The sequence below is a fragment of the Stegostoma tigrinum genome, chromosome 8 (assembly GCF_030684315.1).
Source record: "Stegostoma tigrinum isolate sSteTig4 chromosome 8, sSteTig4.hap1, whole genome shotgun sequence".
Taxonomy (NCBI): Eukaryota; Metazoa; Chordata; class Chondrichthyes; order Orectolobiformes; family Stegostomatidae; genus Stegostoma; species Stegostoma tigrinum.
This window is the reverse complement of record NC_081361.1, coordinates 98,721,559-98,740,911: the sequence shown is the minus strand read 5'-3', so window position 1 is coordinate 98,740,911 and position 19,353 is coordinate 98,721,559. Positions and strand designations below refer to the sequence as shown.

At 42.0% G+C, this 19,353-nt stretch overlaps 1 protein-coding gene across 1 annotated transcript in view; it reads left to right on the top strand.

Annotated features, from left to right (window-relative positions):
• LOC125456372 (vitellogenin-like) overlaps positions 1 to 19,353 on the top strand; it is a 201,883-nt gene that overhangs the window by 167,748 nt on the left and 14,782 nt on the right. Inside the window, exons 22-31 of the mRNA XM_059647698.1 lie at positions 281 to 500; positions 1,334 to 1,443; positions 2,694 to 2,936; positions 5,666 to 5,719; positions 8,295 to 8,367; positions 9,994 to 10,130; positions 16,136 to 16,348; positions 16,972 to 17,114; positions 17,200 to 17,329; positions 17,438 to 17,567. Coding sequence (XP_059503681.1) covers positions 281 to 500; positions 1,334 to 1,443; positions 2,694 to 2,936; positions 5,666 to 5,719; positions 8,295 to 8,367; positions 9,994 to 10,130; positions 16,136 to 16,348; positions 16,972 to 17,114; positions 17,200 to 17,329; positions 17,438 to 17,567 — 1,453 coding nt within the window. The remainder of the gene's footprint in view (positions 1 to 280; positions 501 to 1,333; positions 1,444 to 2,693; positions 2,937 to 5,665; positions 5,720 to 8,294; positions 8,368 to 9,993; positions 10,131 to 16,135; positions 16,349 to 16,971; positions 17,115 to 17,199; positions 17,330 to 17,437; positions 17,568 to 19,353) is intronic.

Genomic DNA, 19,353 nt, shown 5'->3' with positions numbered 1-19,353 from the left:
TGCTGAATGGCTTCCTCCTATTTCTTTCAGTGTCAATTGCCTATGCCCGATCCTGTGGTTCTTATCTTGTTACTAGTTGATGAACAGAAAGAAAGAAACTATTGTATTTGTCCAATACTTATTTAGGTTCTATAGTCAATGAAATACCTTGGAATGGGGGTCACTGTCCCAGTTAGGTGCCTTTATTTGCAAATGTCAGCTGTAAAATCATGAGATAATTCAATAAAACTTGTGCAATGCTCGCAAATAAATTGTTCCTTGTTTACTTCCTTCTCTACAGTCAGCACCTTGCTCAGGAATCATAGCTGATGAAGATGAGTGTCGTGATCAAGCACAGCGGCGAGCCCCAAGGCCCTCATTGAGCAACACTTGTGCTAGAATGACTACATTTGGCTTTGATGTGTGCCTGAACGCAAAATCAGCAAGTGCTGTTTACATCCGCCATGCTCCACTGTACAGGCTGATGGGAGGGCACAACATCAGAATCATAATCAGACCAGGTACACACTTAATAAGACTGTAAGCATTAGGAACAGGTGTCAGCTATTCAGCCCCTCGAGCCTGCTCTGCTTTTCAATGTGATCATGGCCCCTCTGTCATTCCTCACGCCCACATTCCTGTCCTTTCCTCATAAACCTTAATTCCCCGACTGACCAAGAATCTGTCTCAGTCTTAAATATACACAAGGACTGTGTCCCCACAGATCTCTGTGGTAAGGAGTTCCAAAGACTCACAAGCCTCTGAGAGAAGAATTTCCTCCTCATCTTGATCTTATATTGGTACCCCTTTATTCTGAGATTGTGCCCTCTGGTGCTAGACTCTCCCATGAGGGGAAACATCCCCTCAGCATTTACCCTGTCAAACCCCTTAAGAATCCGATATGTTTTAATAAGATCACCTCTCATTCTTCTAAACTCCAGTGAGTGGAGTCCCAATCTTTGTTCATAAAACAATCCGTCCATACCAGGGATAATCCCAGTGAACATTTTCTGATCTGCCTCCTATTAAATGATGTATTTCCTTAAATAAGGGGACCAAAACTGCTCACAGTGCTCCGAATGTGCTCTCACCAGCATCTTGTACAGTGACAGTACGACTTTCATACTCTTTCACTCCAACTGCTTTAACATAAGGGTTAATATTCCATGAGCCTTCCTGATTACCTGCTGTCCCTGTGTGCTAGCTTTCTGTGTATTGTGCACATGCTCCCCTCAAGCCCCTTTGTGCTGCAGCTTTCTGCAGTTTCTCTCCATTTAACTCACCAAGAGCTCTTGCACTGCTCATTGCACACAGCCACACAACTTATAACAAAGCCCCTTCTTTTGTTTCCCAGTCCAATCAGAGACAAGAATCGAAAGGTTGCGGCTGGAAGTGCAGACAGGTCCCAAAGCAAGTGCTAAGATGATTCGGCTTCTGGAGGTAGAGGAACTGCTCCCCGAAAGAGTCCGTACGCATACAGTCCTGATAGAGGAATCCCACTCACAGGTCAACCTGTTATATTCTTTAATGCATTCAGAGAAGTCTTAAATTGCTCTTGTAATTTTACAATCAAAAATTTACATTTCTATAACAGCTTTCATGACCTAAGGTGTTTATATAGTCAATGAATCATAGTGACTTTATTGCACAGAACTTAGGTATTGTCAAAACAAAGACATAGATGGAGATTTTATTGTTGCATTTGTCAGGACTAGAATGCAAGAAACCAAAGTTGGGAGGAGAACAACAATGTTTGCAGCATGAAATGATGTGTTGGTGATTAGTTGGATCATGATTGGCTGTGGGGACTGTTAACTATCGATTCTGTTTAACTGATTAAACTCAGAGATTAATCAATTAACTAAGATTGATCATTAATAGTCCCCAGCGTATATCCATGTCTACAATAGTCCAGCCAATCAGCAAGCTCTTGTATAAATTATTGTTCCACATCTAACATTGTTTTCTTGCATCCAGCTCTGATGAGTACAAGACAGCAAACAGCCACTTTGTGTCTCTTTTAAGTAAATAAATACCTCTTTATCATGTAAGTTCACAATGTGACAATGGAAAAGGAGTCTGTCATATCCTGAAAATGTTCTTTGTGGATTGTACGAGAAATAAAGGGATGGGGTGAAAAGAAGTGGAAATTTTCTTTCTGGATCACAGTATGAGGGCATAGCTGAGTATTCAGAGGGTGAAGATGCAGGTGACATGTGAATGAGTTTCAACCTTAGCATTATCATTGACAGAGATGAAGAGGGATTCCTTCTGTTAGTGGCGGTGAATCTGTGGAATTCTGTACTGCAGAGCACTGTCAAGAATGGGCTACTAAGTATACTCAAGGCTGAGATAGACAGATTCCTAATCAGGAAGGAAATCAAGGGTTATGGGGAAATGGCAGGCAAGTCGAATTGAGAATTATCAAATCAGCCTCGATCTCATTGAATAGTGGAGCAAACTGAATGGATTGAAGGGCCTGTTTCTGCTCCTGTGCCGAATGATCATATCATGAATTGAAAGCAATTTCAATCTAGTTCAGTGTTAAATTAGAGAACTGAGCCAATGTTTTACCATACTCCCTCACCCCTGTGATGCATGTATGTCAAACCTGCTGAAAGAATTCAAATGTCCTTCAAACTCTCAGTTTCTGCTGATTTCATGGTCCACAGTGAAACATACACATCTATTCTAAAGTGGTGTCTCATTTACAGGCTAGAATGGAAAACCACGCTTGGGACAAAAGCTCCTCATCCAGGTCAATTTCTACAAGTTTGTCAGGAAGCAAGTCCACCTCTCAAAGATCTTCGGTGTCAAATGATAATTCACACAGTGAGCATCACAACATTCACCAGAAGGAAGATCGACAGTCTCCAATATCTGAAAAGAGCAGCAACAGCACCAGTCATCACACAGATATCAGCTCCAGCGGATACAGGTTCTCCACCAGTGCATGGGTACAGACTCGTCTAACTTATCAGTTTTTCAAAGCTTCAGTTTTGAAATATTACTTTGAAGCAGTTGTACAGTAGTGGTGATGGGCGAGGTTAATGTCCCACTCTGTGTGTTTGGGGAGCAATATTTAAAGTTTGAGTGAGCTTATTCTACTACTATCTCCAGGTTTGGATGAGTACGAGGATGGGGTTTCTAAACACTTTAATTTGTAAATTTATCTTTGAACAATGCCTCTCATACCAATTTGCACTAATGAGCTGCTACTGCCTTCAACTCCCCTTTTGCTGGAGGTGGTGTTTGATATTTTTGCCTAGCAATAGATAAGGTGACATACGCGCCTCGGTTGTCCAATTGGAGAAAGCAAAAACAGTGAGATATAGTCGCAACCAATGTCTGAATTTTACATTGCTCAAATCAAAGGATAGCATTTCACATTTTAAGACTATTACTCTAACAAGAAAAATAAAAATCAGCACAGATCAGCAGTTTATGTTCAAATACAACATGACCTGGACAATATCTAGTACAGGACTGACAATTGGTAAGTAACATTCATGCCACACAAATCCAGGCTATGACCATCTCTAATCAGAAGCAATCTAACCACCACCCTTGACATTCAATGGTGTTAGGATCCCTGAATCCTCCACGTTTAACATCCTGGGGTTCATTGTTGACCAGAAATTCAACTCCATTAGCCATACAAATACAGGGACTACAGGAGCAGGACAGAAGTTAAGAATACTTCAGCAAGTGAATCACCTCCTGACTCCTCAAAGCCTGCCCACCAAATCAACAGGTAGGGATGTTCCAAAATTGAGATGTTTGTCATGAATTTCCTATTCATCTTTTCAGGATGGTTTGTTCTATATTACGTTAAAGACAATGTTTTAAAATAATTGAACCACAAAGTTTAGCATTAATGACAACACGTGTCTCCTACAAGTATGATCCCCAAATTTGTTAATGCCTCCCAGAAATGCCGATGCACTCTCTTCCCATTTAAACATCATGTGGAGATGCCAATACTGAACTGAGGTGAACAAAATCAGAAGTTACACAATACCAGGTTAGAATCCAACAAGATTAATTAAAATCACAAGCTTTCTGAGTGCTGCTCCTTTGTCAGGTGAAGTAGAGGGAGATGCACAGGCGCATAATATATAGGCAGAGAGATAATGGTAAAAAAATTTGCAGATAATTAAGCATGTCAGTAGATAAGTATAAATAGTGTGAGTAGATACTGTTGATACTCTTAATTACCTGGAATTATCTTGTCATTATCTCTGCGCCTATATATTCTGTGCCCGTGTGCCTCCCTCCACTTCACCTGTTGGAGGAGCAATGTTCTGAAAGTTTGTGATTTTAAATAAAGCTGTTGGGCTATAACCTGGTGTGATGTGATTATTTAAACGTCTTTAGTTCCATGCCCAGTAATTGCACACTTCCAAGGACTAATATACCACATAGGGAGGGCAGTAGTGATAAATGCACATATTCAAATCAAGGCCAACAGCCAACCATGTTGAACAAATGTTTGAGAGCCTACAAAGACCAGTCATTTATTCTGTACCTCATTATGGTGACCATAAATAAACACAGCAAACATAGCCATGGCACCAGATATTGTGAAATCAATCACAATCATCCTTTTCTGCCACTAGCCAACTGCTACAGTGTTCAGGCTTAAGTTGATCTCATTGCAGTATGCCTATTGCATCTAATATGGCTAACTGAACATTGCATTTGTGCAAATGTCTGTATCATGCTCCAGAGCAGTCCTAAATGACCTGCCCTGTATCCTGTCCTCTGATTCTAGACTCTCTAAGCGGGGAATGGATCCTTCCTGCATCTAGCTTGTCTGTTATTTGAATTAGCGATGTTTGTTGTGATTTGACGAGAACAGATCTTCATCCTTATTTCAGCATTTCACCCATAAAGACTCTTAGCCTTAAGTTGATTGGTTTATTTGAGATTATGTTTAAGGCTGAATTGACTCCCACCCCCTCCCCACCAACACACCACCCACCCAAGCCTTACATGGATACAGCTTGTGGCAGGAAAATGTGAAGCCTTTGAGCTACCTTTGAGCTATCAAGCTACCTTGATCTTAAGTTCCTTCTATTTCCTACTGCTGTGTAACCAAGCCCCCAGCAGGGAGGCTAATGGTTAGCTGGGTTCCTCATGGACTGTAATTTGGTTCCAACAGTAAGCTGGGGTCTGAATTCCATCGTACCGGAGGACCCATTGGTCATAGGCACTGGTACGAATCTCATAGATGTTGCTACTTCTTAAGATGACTGGAAGGAAGAAGGCCCAGTCATGGCCTCCTCTATCATTCTCCCACATCAGCCGCCAGTACACATCGGATTTTATCGGGTCTAAGGATTGAATAGGGTGCAGAAAAAATGTTGCCATGCCCTTGTCACGCAATTTCCAACCCTCACGTTTCCAAAGTAAAGTTGAGTTCACTCCTGATGGCTTTGCCAACAGCCCATGAAGCCCATATCTGGAAGCTGAATGAAGACCATAGACTTGATCAGAGTGACAACCAGAGATTCTATCACAGCTGCCTTGAGCAGGATTAGGAAATCTACGCCTTATTGATATCCAACGGTTTTACCATCAATTTCTATGTAGCATTGTGGAGCTGATTAAACATCACTGCAATCTGATGGATTCTGTGGAAAACAGTGACTGACATTATTTTATAAAAATATGTTTTTTACAGAGAATGAACCAGGACCTCATGGATATTGAGTTCAAGTCAGTTGGAAAGGTTAAGGTAAGAATATTCTGCTCTAATCTTTCAAAATTATTTTTCATCCTTGTGTACTCTCACTGGGCAGCACTTAATCTAGGTTAATACGCCCATGAGGTGTTGTCCGGTGCTTTGAGTCTGCCCTCTCAGGTGGATATAAAAGATCTCTTGTACTTGAAAGGTATTGGGACTATCTCGAGTGTCCATGACAATATTTATCCTTTGATCAACATTACACAGAAACAGACAAACACATAAACAGTGGTAACAAGTGGAAGTCACAGGTTAGGAATACTGTGGAGTGACTTGCTTCATGATTCCCCAAAGCCTGCCCACCATCTAAAAGGCACAAGTCAGGAGTGTGATGGAATACTCCCCACTTGCCTGGATGAGCGCAGCCCCAACAACACTCAAGAAGCTTGACACCATCCAGGACAAAGCAGCCACTTGATTGGCACCACATCCACAAACATTCACTTCCTTCACCCCGACACTCAGTAACAGCAGCGTGTACTATCTACAAGATACACTGCAGAGATTCACCAAAGATCCTCAGATAGTGATTTCCAAACCCAAGACCACTTCCATCTAGAAGGGCATCAGACACATGAGAACACCACCACCTGCAAATTCCCCTCCAAGCCACCCTGACCTGAAAATACATCTTCATTCCTTCACTGTCTCTGGGTCAAAAAACAGAAACTCCCTCCCTAAAGAATACTGTGGAGAGTGAGAGCTGAGATGAGTACTAAGGATCAATCTACAGCACATAGACCTTTTATTCCCTTTATTCATTCACGGGATGAGGGCATCACTGGCTAGGCAGCATTTATTGCCCAGAGGGAAGTTAAGAGTTAACTGCATTGCTGTGGGTCTGGAGTCACATGTAGGCCAGAGCAGATAAGGATGGCCGTTTCCTTCTCTAAAGGACATTAGTGAATCAGATGGGTTTTTCCAACAACGAACAATGGATTCATGGTTATCATTAGATTATTAATTCCGGATACTTATTGAATTCAAATTCTTCCATCTGCTGTGGTGGGATTCGAACCCAGGTCCCCAGAACATTCTCTGGGTCTCTGGATTAGTAGTCCAGTGATAATACCACTAGGCCATCGCCTCCTACTGTAGCAGTTCAAGAAGGCAGCTCATTACCACCTCCTGAAGGGCAACTAAGAATGGGTAATAAATGCTGGCTCAGCCAGCAATGTCCATGTCCCATAGATTGAATAAAGAAAAACAAGGCTGGTTCCTGGGATGAAGAAGTTGACATATCAAGAGCAGCTAGACAGACTAGGCCTTTATTCTTGACATTTTAGAAGAATGAGTAGTACTCTATTGAAACAGATAAGATTCTGAGTGGGCTTGGTTTTGAAGTGTTGCAATTGTAATGAGATCAGCTAGGTGGGCATCATTGAAAATGAGCTCCCAGACTTGGGATCTTCACTCAGTCCAATCAGATATAAACAGGAGTGTCAGACATCTTGCTCACTCTGAGAGCTGGCTCTGAGGGAGCTGTATCAGTGTCAATGACTTCTCATGTGTAAATAAAGGGTGACTTGGTGATAGGATACCAGCCTCTGGGGAGTTATTTCATTGGCGATGAGAGATAAGCACACTCCTGAAGAAATTCCCTCACAACAGTCAACTTTGAGTTGGGGTAAGCATTTCTGGCATCAGAACATTATTTGGGAAGCTTGACTCATTCAATCCAATCACAGCTGAGCCCACTATATGGAAAGAGGGTGTTTTTTTTTCCAGGCAAATGACATTGCGGCCAATGAAAAGCGATGAATAATTCTTCTGACAGCTTGTGGAACCGTAGCTTTTTTGGTTGTTAGGAGTCTAACTTTCCTTGAAGCACCAGACACCGAAACATTTGATGGAATTAGCTAAAGATTATTAAAATGCCAAACCTCCTCTAATTCTGAGATGCTATCAGTTTTACTCAGCAATTTTAGAACCAGGGAAGTCAGTATTAGTATTTTTGACTAGGTTCAGGCAACTGCCTGAAGTATGTGACTTTGGTTTAACCCTCAATGGGATGCTGAGAAACCATTTTGTGTGTGATATTTATGATGTAACTATGCAAAAGTGCCTACCAGCTGAAGTCCAACTGGACTTCAAACAGGCACAACAACTGGCTTTGTCATTGGAGAATGTAGTAAGTGGAGCATATACGTTGTAGGGTATTCTGATGGAAGTGGATACCCACACCAGTCTGACTGAGCTTGGGGGAACACCACTCAAGCGAAGACAATTTCATAGCCTCACTCAGGATATGTCCGGAACAGAGGGACTCCAGGGCAGCCCACAGCAAAACCCCAAAACCAGTCCACGTCTTGGCCAAACTGTTGACATCTTCTTCAGGATCCAGGATGACAAGCCATTGTAGCTGCTGCTGGTATGTGCGCTCAACACAGCAAGACAGTCCCATTCGGACTAAATCAGGGAAGAAAACACATGGGCTGGTATCCAAGAGAGTGCACCCCCTATAAAATAACTTACATCTGGTTTGGAACAGTTAAATTGCCTGGCAGCATCCAAATCAGAACCAATCAAAATAAACATGTGGTTAAATTTTCACCTGCTTCTACAGGAGATCGATGTTGGTGTGGCTGTAACAGTTATCGCAGAACCAATCATTAACAAAATTCATCTGGACTCCAATCGTTAAGTTGGTGCACGACCTCGGCTAGACTGAGAACCTATGCCAGAAATACCTTACAGATTAGGGGTCCAACTTTGGTTCCATTTTCTAATTAAAAGCAGCTGTAAAAGTTTTGGGCCCAAGTTTGATGGGCAAAAATGGTTGGGGAAGATTTGTCTAGATTGGCTCATCATTTTTATATTAGAAGATGGCTGCCAAAATCAAGTCCTAATTAAGTACCTGGAAGTTTTTTCAGGAATGTCTAGGGACTATCAAAGGTGACAAAGCCATCCTGTATATTAACCAGGAGGCAATTCAATGATTCTGCAAGGGCTGTCCTGTGCCTTTTGCCTTATGAGCAAAAGTAGAGGCAGAAATCAGGAGGCTAGAAAGTGAAGGAATCATCAAACCTGTCCCGTTTGCAGAATGGGCAGCACCAGTTGTACTGGTTGTCAAGCCCAATAGGCTGGTTTGCCTCTGTGGAGATTTTAAACAAATGGTAAACTGCTTCTCACAGCTGGATAAACACACAATCCCTCATATCGAGGATATATATGCAAAGCTAAAAATGGGGGCTGACCTTCATGCAGCTGGAGATGAGCCATTTGTACCTGTAATTGTGGTTGGATGAGCATTCTCAGAAGTATGTTACAATTAATTCCCATAAGGGTTTGTACCAATATACAAGACTGCCATTTGGGATATCGTCAGCCTGTCTACCCTAGGTCACCATTTACCTAAATGATGTGCCAGTTACAGGGAAGACCAATAAGGAGCACTTGGAGAACTTAAACATAGTCCTTAGATATTTCTCCCAGGCTGGCATATACCTTAGAATGGAAAAATGTGTGTTGCAAGCACCCTAAATGACCTACGGCAGTTACAGAGTCAACAGGACTGCGTTACACTTATTGGAAGATATCTGTACTAGAGCTTAGATAACGTAGTGTGGAGCTGGAGGAACACAGCAGGCCAGGCAGCATTTGAGGAGCAGGAAAGCTTATGTTTCGGTACCAGAGCTTTGGTCTATCCTCTGACTGGTGCATAATTATGGAAAGTTCATACATAACTTGGCCTCCATTCTGGCTCCTTTCTATCAATCTTATAAAAAGGGTTACATAGCCAAGCAAGGCCTTCAGGGAAGTGAAGCAACAGTCATCATTCTCTAAAGTAGTGGCACACTATGATCCCAAGTGTGATCTGGCATTGACATGCAATGCTTCCCCATAAGACAACAGGGTAGTATTAGCTCATAGGTGACCCAAAGGAGAGGAATGCCCAATAGCATATGCACCCAGGACTTTAGTTATTGCTGAGCATGAATATGCCCAGATGGAGAAGGAAGGTTTGGCAGTCATATTTGGAGTCAGGAAGTTCCACTAATGCCAATACGGATGTAGACTTGTAGCAATAACGGACTACAAACTCCTGTTAGGTCTACTTAAAGAGGACAAGGCAGTGGCTTCAGGCAAAATTCAGCAATGGATTCTAATACTAAATGCATATTATTACAAGTTGGAACACTGACCAGAAGGCCAAGTAGAGAATGCAACTGAATTAAGCCTCTTCCTGCCAGTAGATACATGACCGATGGTAGCAATACTGAACTAATCCGTAGTAGTTTTAAATTTTCTCGACACATTTCCAGTCACAGCCGACAATACCAGAGTTTGGACACAGAAAGATCTGGTCCTGGCAGCACTGACACAGCTGGTGGGGAGGAGGGAAACCAAATGGCCACAACGAGAACTGAAACTTATTTGGACCCGGAGAGACCAAATCACGGTAGAGAACAGCACATTATTATGGGGAGCAAGAGTGATTGTCCTGAGAAAAGCTCACCACCAGATACTGGCTGAAAGCCACCAGGGTCATCCAGGAGTTTCCAAAATGAAGATGTTGGTGGGTAGTTATGTCTGGTGGCCAGGATTAGTCGCTGACATAGCCACATTGGTGGACAGTGCCCGGAGTGTCAACAAGGACAGAAACAACTGCCAGCAGCTCCCCCACACTCATGGGAATGGCCAGACAGACCCCGAACTTGGCTACATGTTGACTATGTAGGTCCCTTCATGGGATCAATGTTCTTAGTCATTGTGGACATCCTCTCAAAATGGCTGGACGTGCACTGAGTTCATTTGTTAAAACCAGGGAGAACAATAGAAAAACTGCATGTATCTTTGACAATACAGGGAATCCCAGAAGTGTTGGTCCCAAATAAGGGGCCATTGTCTACCAGCAGCCAATTTGAGTATTTCCTAAAGTTGAATGGCATTCGACATATACGGCTAGCTCCATACCATCCATCTTCTGAAGGTTTGGCAGAAAGACCTTTCCAAACTTTGAAGGAAAGCTTAAAGAAACAGCTTACAGCTTCACTCAATAGCAATCTGCCATGATTCTTATTTGTTTATAGGCCCACCCCTCAAGCACTACAGGGATAACTCCAGCAGAGTTGCTAATGGAGGAAAGACTCCAGGCCAGTATAAATCTAATCCTCCTGATCCTGGTGGCAGAGAGGTTGAAACGGCTCAGGAATGCTAATGCCGGACACAAGATGCTAAGTGAGAGAGACAGTTTACTTCAGGGATGAAGTTTGGTCTAGGAACAATGGAAATGGCCATGCATGGATAAGAGGCATGGTCAATGTGAGGTCAGGTCCACTGACATATAAAGTTTGGGCATGTGCAAAGGTCCTAAATAAGCACATTGACCAGATGAAAGCCACAAAGTCACAAACAATGCTGGAGAAAAACCTGGTGCAGCAGTGGCGAAGAAGGTTACCTCAGGTCAATTGGCCATGCTAAATTACACATTGTGTTCAGGGGTGTATATGTTAGATGTGTTAGCCATGGGAAATGCAGGGTTACAGGGATAAGTTGGGGACTGGGTATTAATAGGATGCCCATTGGGGGTCAATTTGGAGTCAATGGGCCAAATGGCCTGTTTCCAAACTGTAGGGATTCTATAAAAATAACTTTGATTGGATAGGCCAAAAGGGTGAGGAATGGCAGATAGAGTTAAATTTAAATAAATGTAAGGTGCTGCATTTTGGTAAGGTAAATCAGGACAGGACTTACACACTAAACAGTAAGGTCCTGGACTTGACCTCACATTGACCATGCCTCTTATCCATGCATGGCCATTCCCACAGTTCCTCGATCAAACTTCATCACTGAAGAAAACTGTCTCTCACCCCAAAGAGGTTTTGGGGTGTTGGTTCATAGTTCCTAGAAAGTGGAATCACGAGTAAACAACATAGTGAAGAAGGCATTTGGTACACTTGCCTTTATTGGGCAGTGCATCGAATATAGAAACTGGGAGGTCATGTTGTGGCTATACTGGACATTGGTTAAGCCACATTTGGAATATTGTGTTCAGTTCTGTTCTCCCTGCTTTAGGAAGCATGTTGTGAAATTTGAAAGAGTTCAGAAAAGATTTACAAGGATGTTGCCAGTGTTGCAGGTTTTGAGCTATAGGCAAGAGATTGGTGAATACAAATGTTAGTCTCCTACAGACAGAAATGGGGGAATGTATAAAAGTGGACAAAGAAAAGTGCTGAGCAACTGAATACATATTTTAGTCCTGTCCTCACAAAAGAGGACACAAATCAGATACTAGAAATATTAGAGAATGCAAGATATAGTGAGAGGGTAGAGCTGACAGAGATCAATATTAGTAAAGAAATGGTGCTGAGAAAATTGTTGGGATTGAAAGCTGATAAATCCCCAAGACCTGATAATCTACATCCAAGACTACTTAAGGAAGTAGCTGTAGAAATAGTGGACACATTGGTGGTCATCTTCCAGGGTTCTATAGACTCAGGAACAATCCCTGCAGATTGGAGGGTAACTAATGTGACACCAGTATTCAAAAAGGGTGGTAGAGAAAACAGGGAATTATAGACCGGTGAGCCTAATATTGGTCGTAGGGAAAATTCTCAAATCCATATTAAGGACTTTATAGCAGAGCATTTAGGAAGCACTGGCAGGATCAAATTGAGTGAGCTTGGATTTACAAAGGGGAATATTGCTTGAAAAACCTGTTGGAATTCTATGACAATTTAACTAGTAGAGTTGACAAGGGGGAGCCAGTCGATGTGGTATATTTGGACTTTCAGAGAAGCATTTGACAAAGTCCTACATTAGAGATTACTGTGCAAGATTAAAATGTTTGAGGAATTGTATTGAGATAGATACAAAACTGGACTGGCAGAGAGGAAAAAATAGTATAAAGTAATGGAACAAAAACAGAAGTTGCTGTTAAATCTCAGCAGGTTTGACCATTCTCCAAAATGTTAACTCTGATTTTTTCTTCACAGATGCTGCTCGCCCTGCTGAACTTTTCCAGAAACGTCTGTTTTTCTTCCCGATTTACAGCATCTGCAATTCTTTCAGTTTTTATGTAGAAATTCACGTGTCCTTTTCAAATTGGCGGGCAGTAACTAATGGGGTGCCAGGGATTGGTGCTGGGACTCCAACTATTCACAATATATATTAATGATTTGGTTGAGGGAACCAAGTTGTGTGTGTGTGGGGTGGGGGTGTGGGGGGTTGATGAACTGTACCAAGGATGTTTAGATCCTTCAGCATGATCTGGACAGGTTGAGTGAGTGGGCAAAACAATGGCAGATGCAGCATAATTTGGATAAATGTGAAGTTATTAACTTTGGAAGCAAAAATAAGAAGGCAGACTAATACCTGACTGGCTGTAAACTAGAGTGGGGAATGTGCAGTGGGACCTGGGTGTCCTTGTGCACCAGTCACTGAAGGTAAACATGCAGGTGCAGCAGGCGGTAAAGAAGGCAAATGGTTTGTTGGTCTTCATTGCGAGAGGTTTTGAGTACAGGGGCAGGGATGTGTTGTTGCACTTGTGCAGGGCCTTGGTGAGGCGACACCTGGAATATTGCGTGCAGTTTTGGTCTCCTTTTCTGAGGAAGGTTGCTCTTACTCTCAAGGGAGTGCAGCAAAGGTTTACCAGGCTGATTCTGGGGATGGTGGGGCTGACATCCGAGGAGAGATTGAATATGTTAGGATTGTTTTCGCTGGAGTTCAGACGAAGGAGGGGGGAATCCCACAGAGATTTATAAAATTCTAACAGACTAGACAGGGTAGATGTAGGGAGGATGTTCCTGAAGGTGGGTGTGTCCAGAACTAGGGGTCACAGTCTGAGAATTTGGGTTAGACTAATATGTATGAGGAGACATTTCTTCACACAAAGAGTGGTGAGCCTGTGAAATTTATTACACAGGAAATAGTTGATGCCAAAACATTGAATGTATTAAAGAAGAGGCAAGATATAGCACTTGAGGTGAATCAGATCAAAGGGAGAAAACAGGATTAGGCTGTTGAGTTGGTCAATCTATGATGAGTGGTAGAGTGGGCTCAAAGGGCCAAACAGCCACTTCTTGCTCCTGTCCTCTATGTTTCTATGCTTACTACATATTACACTCCATCCATATCATCACAGGGATGGAGGAACCTGATCCAATGTTAAAAAGCCCCAGGAGAAGTTACAAAAGAATGAACCAGGCTGTATCCTTAGACTCAGACATGGAGGGATGTAGTGATTGTAATGAGGTCAGCCAGGTGGATCTCAGTTCCCTGTTTGGGGCTGTTAATCTGGTCCAATTAGGGAGCCCTGGCTGATAGATATAAACAGCGTGTCAGACATCCTGTGCACTATGAGAGCTGGTTCTGAAGAAGCTGGATCAGTGTCAAGGGTGCCCCATGAGTAAATAAAGGGTGGCTTGGTGATGTGATACTGTCTGCTGTGAAGTTATTTCAGGAAAATGTGAAGAAGATGTTTCCACTATGCAGGAATTGGAACTGGGGACATGGCTATGAAATAAGGGGAAGCTAATTTAAAACTGAGATTCAGGGGAATTTCTTCTTCCAGAGAGTGGCAAGTGTCTGGATTCTCCACTTCAGGGAGTTGTGTAGGCCAGATCACAGGAAATATTTAAACAGGAGGTAAAGAGTTTTTTTTCTAAAATATCATGGAGTGAAATATATGGAGAAATGGCAGGAAAGATGATTGAAGCCAGGACAGATCAGTCATAAGTGTACAGAATGTGGGCTCAAGGAGCAGAATAGCCCACTGCTGCTCCTACTTCTTTTGTTCCCACATTCTTCAGAAAATAAATCTGCCATTTTCACTTTGCCTTTGGCTGGTCAGTTGAAGTTGCAATCTGCTGGAATCAAGCCAAGTAGCAAACATTAATTCAGACAGTGTAGCCATAACAGCACACTGCCTTCTGAGCAGCAGACTTTTTTTTATTGCTCTCAGCCTTTATCTTTTATGAGTGCAAAGAAGCATAAATTATTTCCAATCTACAAAACTCTGGTTATAACATCGTCTGGAGTGCCGCCTTCCAGCACAATACCTTAAGAATGATATTTAGTGACGCCCATCACTCGCACCTTAGGAACTGCAATGCAGGCTTTTTCCTTCTTTCAACATGGCTATTGAATATAGTATAATGATGTTTAATAAAATTTGAAGTTTCTTGCTTTGTGGCCGATAAAACATTCTAGCCGTCGGATATTGTATTCCAAGCACCCAGTCCTGCAGATAGAGCTGTTTCTCTGCTTCAGTGCATTCTGGGTAAAGTGTCTTCCATTGCAAAATGCCTACTTCTTCCAGATAACTGACATTTGTTTCATAATAACTGGCGAAAACCAATATCATGAGGAGTGCAGGCAGCAAGGAAGCAAATTTCAAAGGAAAACAATGCTCATCTGAACAGAGTGAAAGGATTTCTTGCATTGGAAGCTGCCTGTAGTTCACAGGTTTCCAAAGTCTAGAGTTGAGAGTGCCTCTGGCATATTTTCATACATAGTGTTGGGTACATTTGTGCAGGTCTCTGTTTAAATTGTTTCCATTGCACTGGCTTTGGAGTGGGTGTAGCGCAGAGTCATCAAAATGTTTCCGCAGCTGATGGGGTTAGATTACATGAGAGACTTCGCTGAGGATAGGAGTATATTTCCATGCGTTATAGCAATTGAGGGATGATCCAATGCAAGCATTTAGATAAATGGAGGGGCACAATGGTTAGTGGCATTGTCAATGGACAGATGGTGGAATTTGAATTTGATAAATATCTGGATTTAAGAGTTTAATGATGACCATGGACCCATTGCCGACTATTAGGGAAATCCCATCTGCTCTACGAATGCTATTTAGGGAAGGAAGCTGCTATCCTTACATGGTCTGGTCTATTCGTGACTCCAGACTCACAGCAATGTGGTTGACTCTTAACTGCCCTCTGGGCATTTAGGGGTGGGCAATAAATGCTGCCTGGCCAGTGATGCCCTCATCCTGTGACTGAATGAAGGGGAAGTAAAGAAAGCTAAATCAGTTACAGTAGAAAGAGAATAATTGTTTCCTCAGCTGAGGAGAGTCCAAAACAAGGGGACAGTGCCTTAAAATTCACGCTGGATTATTTAGAGAGCACATCCTCACAGAAAGGAGAGTGTAAATCTGCAGCAAACTGCCTCAGAAAGGCTGCTGAGAGTGTGGTCAGTTGAAATTTTCAAGCTGAAATTGCTAGATTTTTGGCAGATAATGTGGTTAACGGATACAGGCCAAGGTTTGTGGGTGGAATTAAAGATATAGATTAGCTATACAACTAATTAAGGGGGCCATGATGTGGAGATGCCAGTGTTGTACAGGGTAGACAGTGTCAGAAGTCACATGACACCTAACAGAGGAGTAGGTTCTGAGGGGCTGGATAACTTCATCCTGCATCTCGTTATTCATTTTATATTAATATTTATTTGTGGTTCTAGAGTAATCTCATTGGAGATATAGGCACACCGTCGATCACCATCCTTGCTCAAGCTAAAAGGACTGATGGCAAACAGCAAGGGTATCAGCTCACAGGATCGATGAAAAGTTCAGATGGCAGGCCTCGAATGCATCTACGAGTTGTTGAATTGAAGGAAGACAGCAACTGGAAAATGTGCACTGATGCTGTAATCCCGAAAGCACACAAAGCATTGGTAATGTAAAAATCATCAAATGATAAATCACAAAAGGAGATCATTTGGTCCATTGTGCCTCTGCCAGCTATTTGAAAGAGCTCTGCAATTTATCACACCTTCTCCTGTCTTCTCCCCATTGCCTCTGCAAATGTTTTGCTTCTCACAACTTTACAGGAATCCCTTTTGGGAAAAAAAATCTATTTGAATCTTATTCCACTGACTAGATAGGTAACACACCCAAGTAACAGCAACGCATTCTTAAAACAAATGATCTACATTTTCGGCCTCCTCAATACAGCATTCTGTAGAGTGGAACAAGCACAGACAGTGCCTGCTTGAAACCTACAGACATTGAACAGACTCTCAGGTCTCCAGCCAGACTGGATGTGATGTGCCCTCATCATTTGGGGGAGGAAGGGTGGGGAGCACACTTTCTGATGCAAGTCAGACACACAGGTTAGACAACATATGAGCAACCAGGGACCAGAGGGATACAAATGTGCAGGCAGATGGGATTAAATTAGAATGGCATCATGGTTGAAACAGAAATGTGGGCTGAAGGGCCTGTTCCTGTGCTATGCTGTCCTATGTTCTATGTTCATATCTCACCGAGTGTGACAATGTCTTTTTAAATTTCCTAGTTAATGTTCAGATGGGGTGAAGATTGCCAGAAGTTTAAAATATCTTATGAGGCATCATTGGGACATCTTGCAGGCCATCCAGCTATGAAAATTAAAACTCAATGGTCAGAAATTCCTGCTGCAATGATATCTGGTGGAAGGGTGTAAGTGGTGTGTTATATATTGTCTTACTTTCCTGCTTTCCAATTGCTCTATCCATGAAATTAAGGTAATGATCTTTTACACCAGGATCGGATCTGGACTTGCTTTTCTATTGGGATTTTCCAATAAATTCAAAAGTAATCCTTCTCATCAGATCACACAACTGATAGCCCTAACATCACCATGGACCATCGATACAATTGTTAAACTACCCCGGGTATGACAATCTTTATTTAATTTTATCAAACAGTGCTTCAATTCACTTCATCTTAATTTGAGAGTTGTTACATCTTTATGACAGTGAATCTCGTTGTTTTGTTACCAGTTCACAATCTATTACCAAGGCTTCGAGCTTCCATTGCCATTGCATGTTCATTTAATGACCCCAGTCATTCGGACGAAAGGGTTTAAAAGCATCAATGAAATTCCACAGCTGCTACTGACGATGAACCAACGTAATTATTATATCTACCATAAACTTCCTGCATGCTTCAGATTTCACCTGATCTGTGCTCTTAAAAAATATTTCCATAATCAACCTGTTCAGAGATGTTGTTGAAAACTGGAGTAGAATTGAACTATGTCCTCCTGGCTCAGAGGTGGAGACAGTACCATTGCACCACAAGAATCTCAACTGAGTGGATGCTAGGCTATTTTTGGTGGATCACATAGGATTCAACCACATGGCTGTGGATCTAGAGTCAGTTAGGACAGCAGTTACCTTCCCTAAAGAGCATTGGTGAACCAAATGGGATTTGCCTGACAGTCAGTTCACAATCATCATTAGACTCTTGATTCCAGGCTTTTTTGAATTCAAATTCCACCAACTGCCATGCTGGGATTTGAACCTGGATCCCCAGAACATTAGCTGGGTCTCTAAATTAACCACTAGGCCTCCCCTTTCTATTGTTATTTTATTATTAAGGAGGTCAATATGTTGGGAGCTGGTTAGCTCATTTGGCTAGTTGGATAGAGTCGAGTGTGATGCAGAATTAAACCAATGGCATGGCTCAATTCATGTACTGATTTGGCAATTTACTTGAAATTCAGGTTATCCCACACTTGTGGTTGTTGATCCTGAATCTACACATAGCCAATTTGCCTCTCTCATATAGACAAGATGCCCATTGAATGATGATTGCAAGAAGAAATATAATTTATGTTGGAAGAGGCCACAAAGAAAAGTATTACTCACTATTGTTCATGCTGCCATGTGTTGATTGAGGAAAAGGTACTTGGAGAATTAAAGAGTTAGCTCAATAATGTCACTGGTCCAAGCAAAGAGAATTCTTTCAAGGAAGCACAGCTCTTGAGATTCTTTAATATCAAAAAGGTGTCATATGTAAATGTGGCTTCTCCAATGGGAGAGGGGTTGGTTGAATTAAAGCCTGCTCTTTTCTTCTTTAGAGCATCTAATTTTTCTACAAATTTGAAGTGCGACAGTGGTTCACAGAAATGAAAGGCTAGATTTTTCATGTTATGTTAATGAGCAAGAATAATTTGTGTCTGTAGCAACTGTCAAATATGTAAAAGTGACAATAACAAGAGGGCCTAGATTTAAAGTAATATGCAAGCGAAGGAAAGATGTGACATATAAAAAGATTTAATTGAGTGAGTAATTTTGGGCTGGAATGCACTGACTGGAAATATGGTCATGGCCGGTTCAATTGAGACATTCAAGAGGGAATTGGATGGTTTTAGGATAGAGGTGCAGGGACATGGGGAAAGGGTGGGAAATTGGCACTAGTAATAGAACTAGGATACACCTGATGGGCTGAATGGCTTCCTTCTGCACTGTAGCAATTCTGTGGATCCAGAACTATTTGAAGCATCTTAACAGCCTTCATTGAATTGAATGTCAATGAAGTTGCATTCAAATTATATAGAACGCTGCCTAAATCATATTGAATGCACAGATGTTATCATCATACTTCAGAAGGATAATGGAATTAGAAGATGCAAAAAAAAATGCTTACACCATCAACCTTGGTAACTTCACACTTGGAGTACTGTGTATAATTCTGGTCTCCATGTTCCATAAAAGAAATCACAGCAAATAATTTCTGAAGAAGGGATTTCTGAAGAAGTGTCTAGGCCCGAAATGTCAGCCTCCCTGCTCCTTTGATGCTGCTTGGCCTGCTGTGTTCATCCAGCTCTACACCTTGTTATTACAGCAAATAAGGTTTATGACAATGCTACTGCAACAGAGAGGGTGTAACATTCGGACAAACGAGCACACAG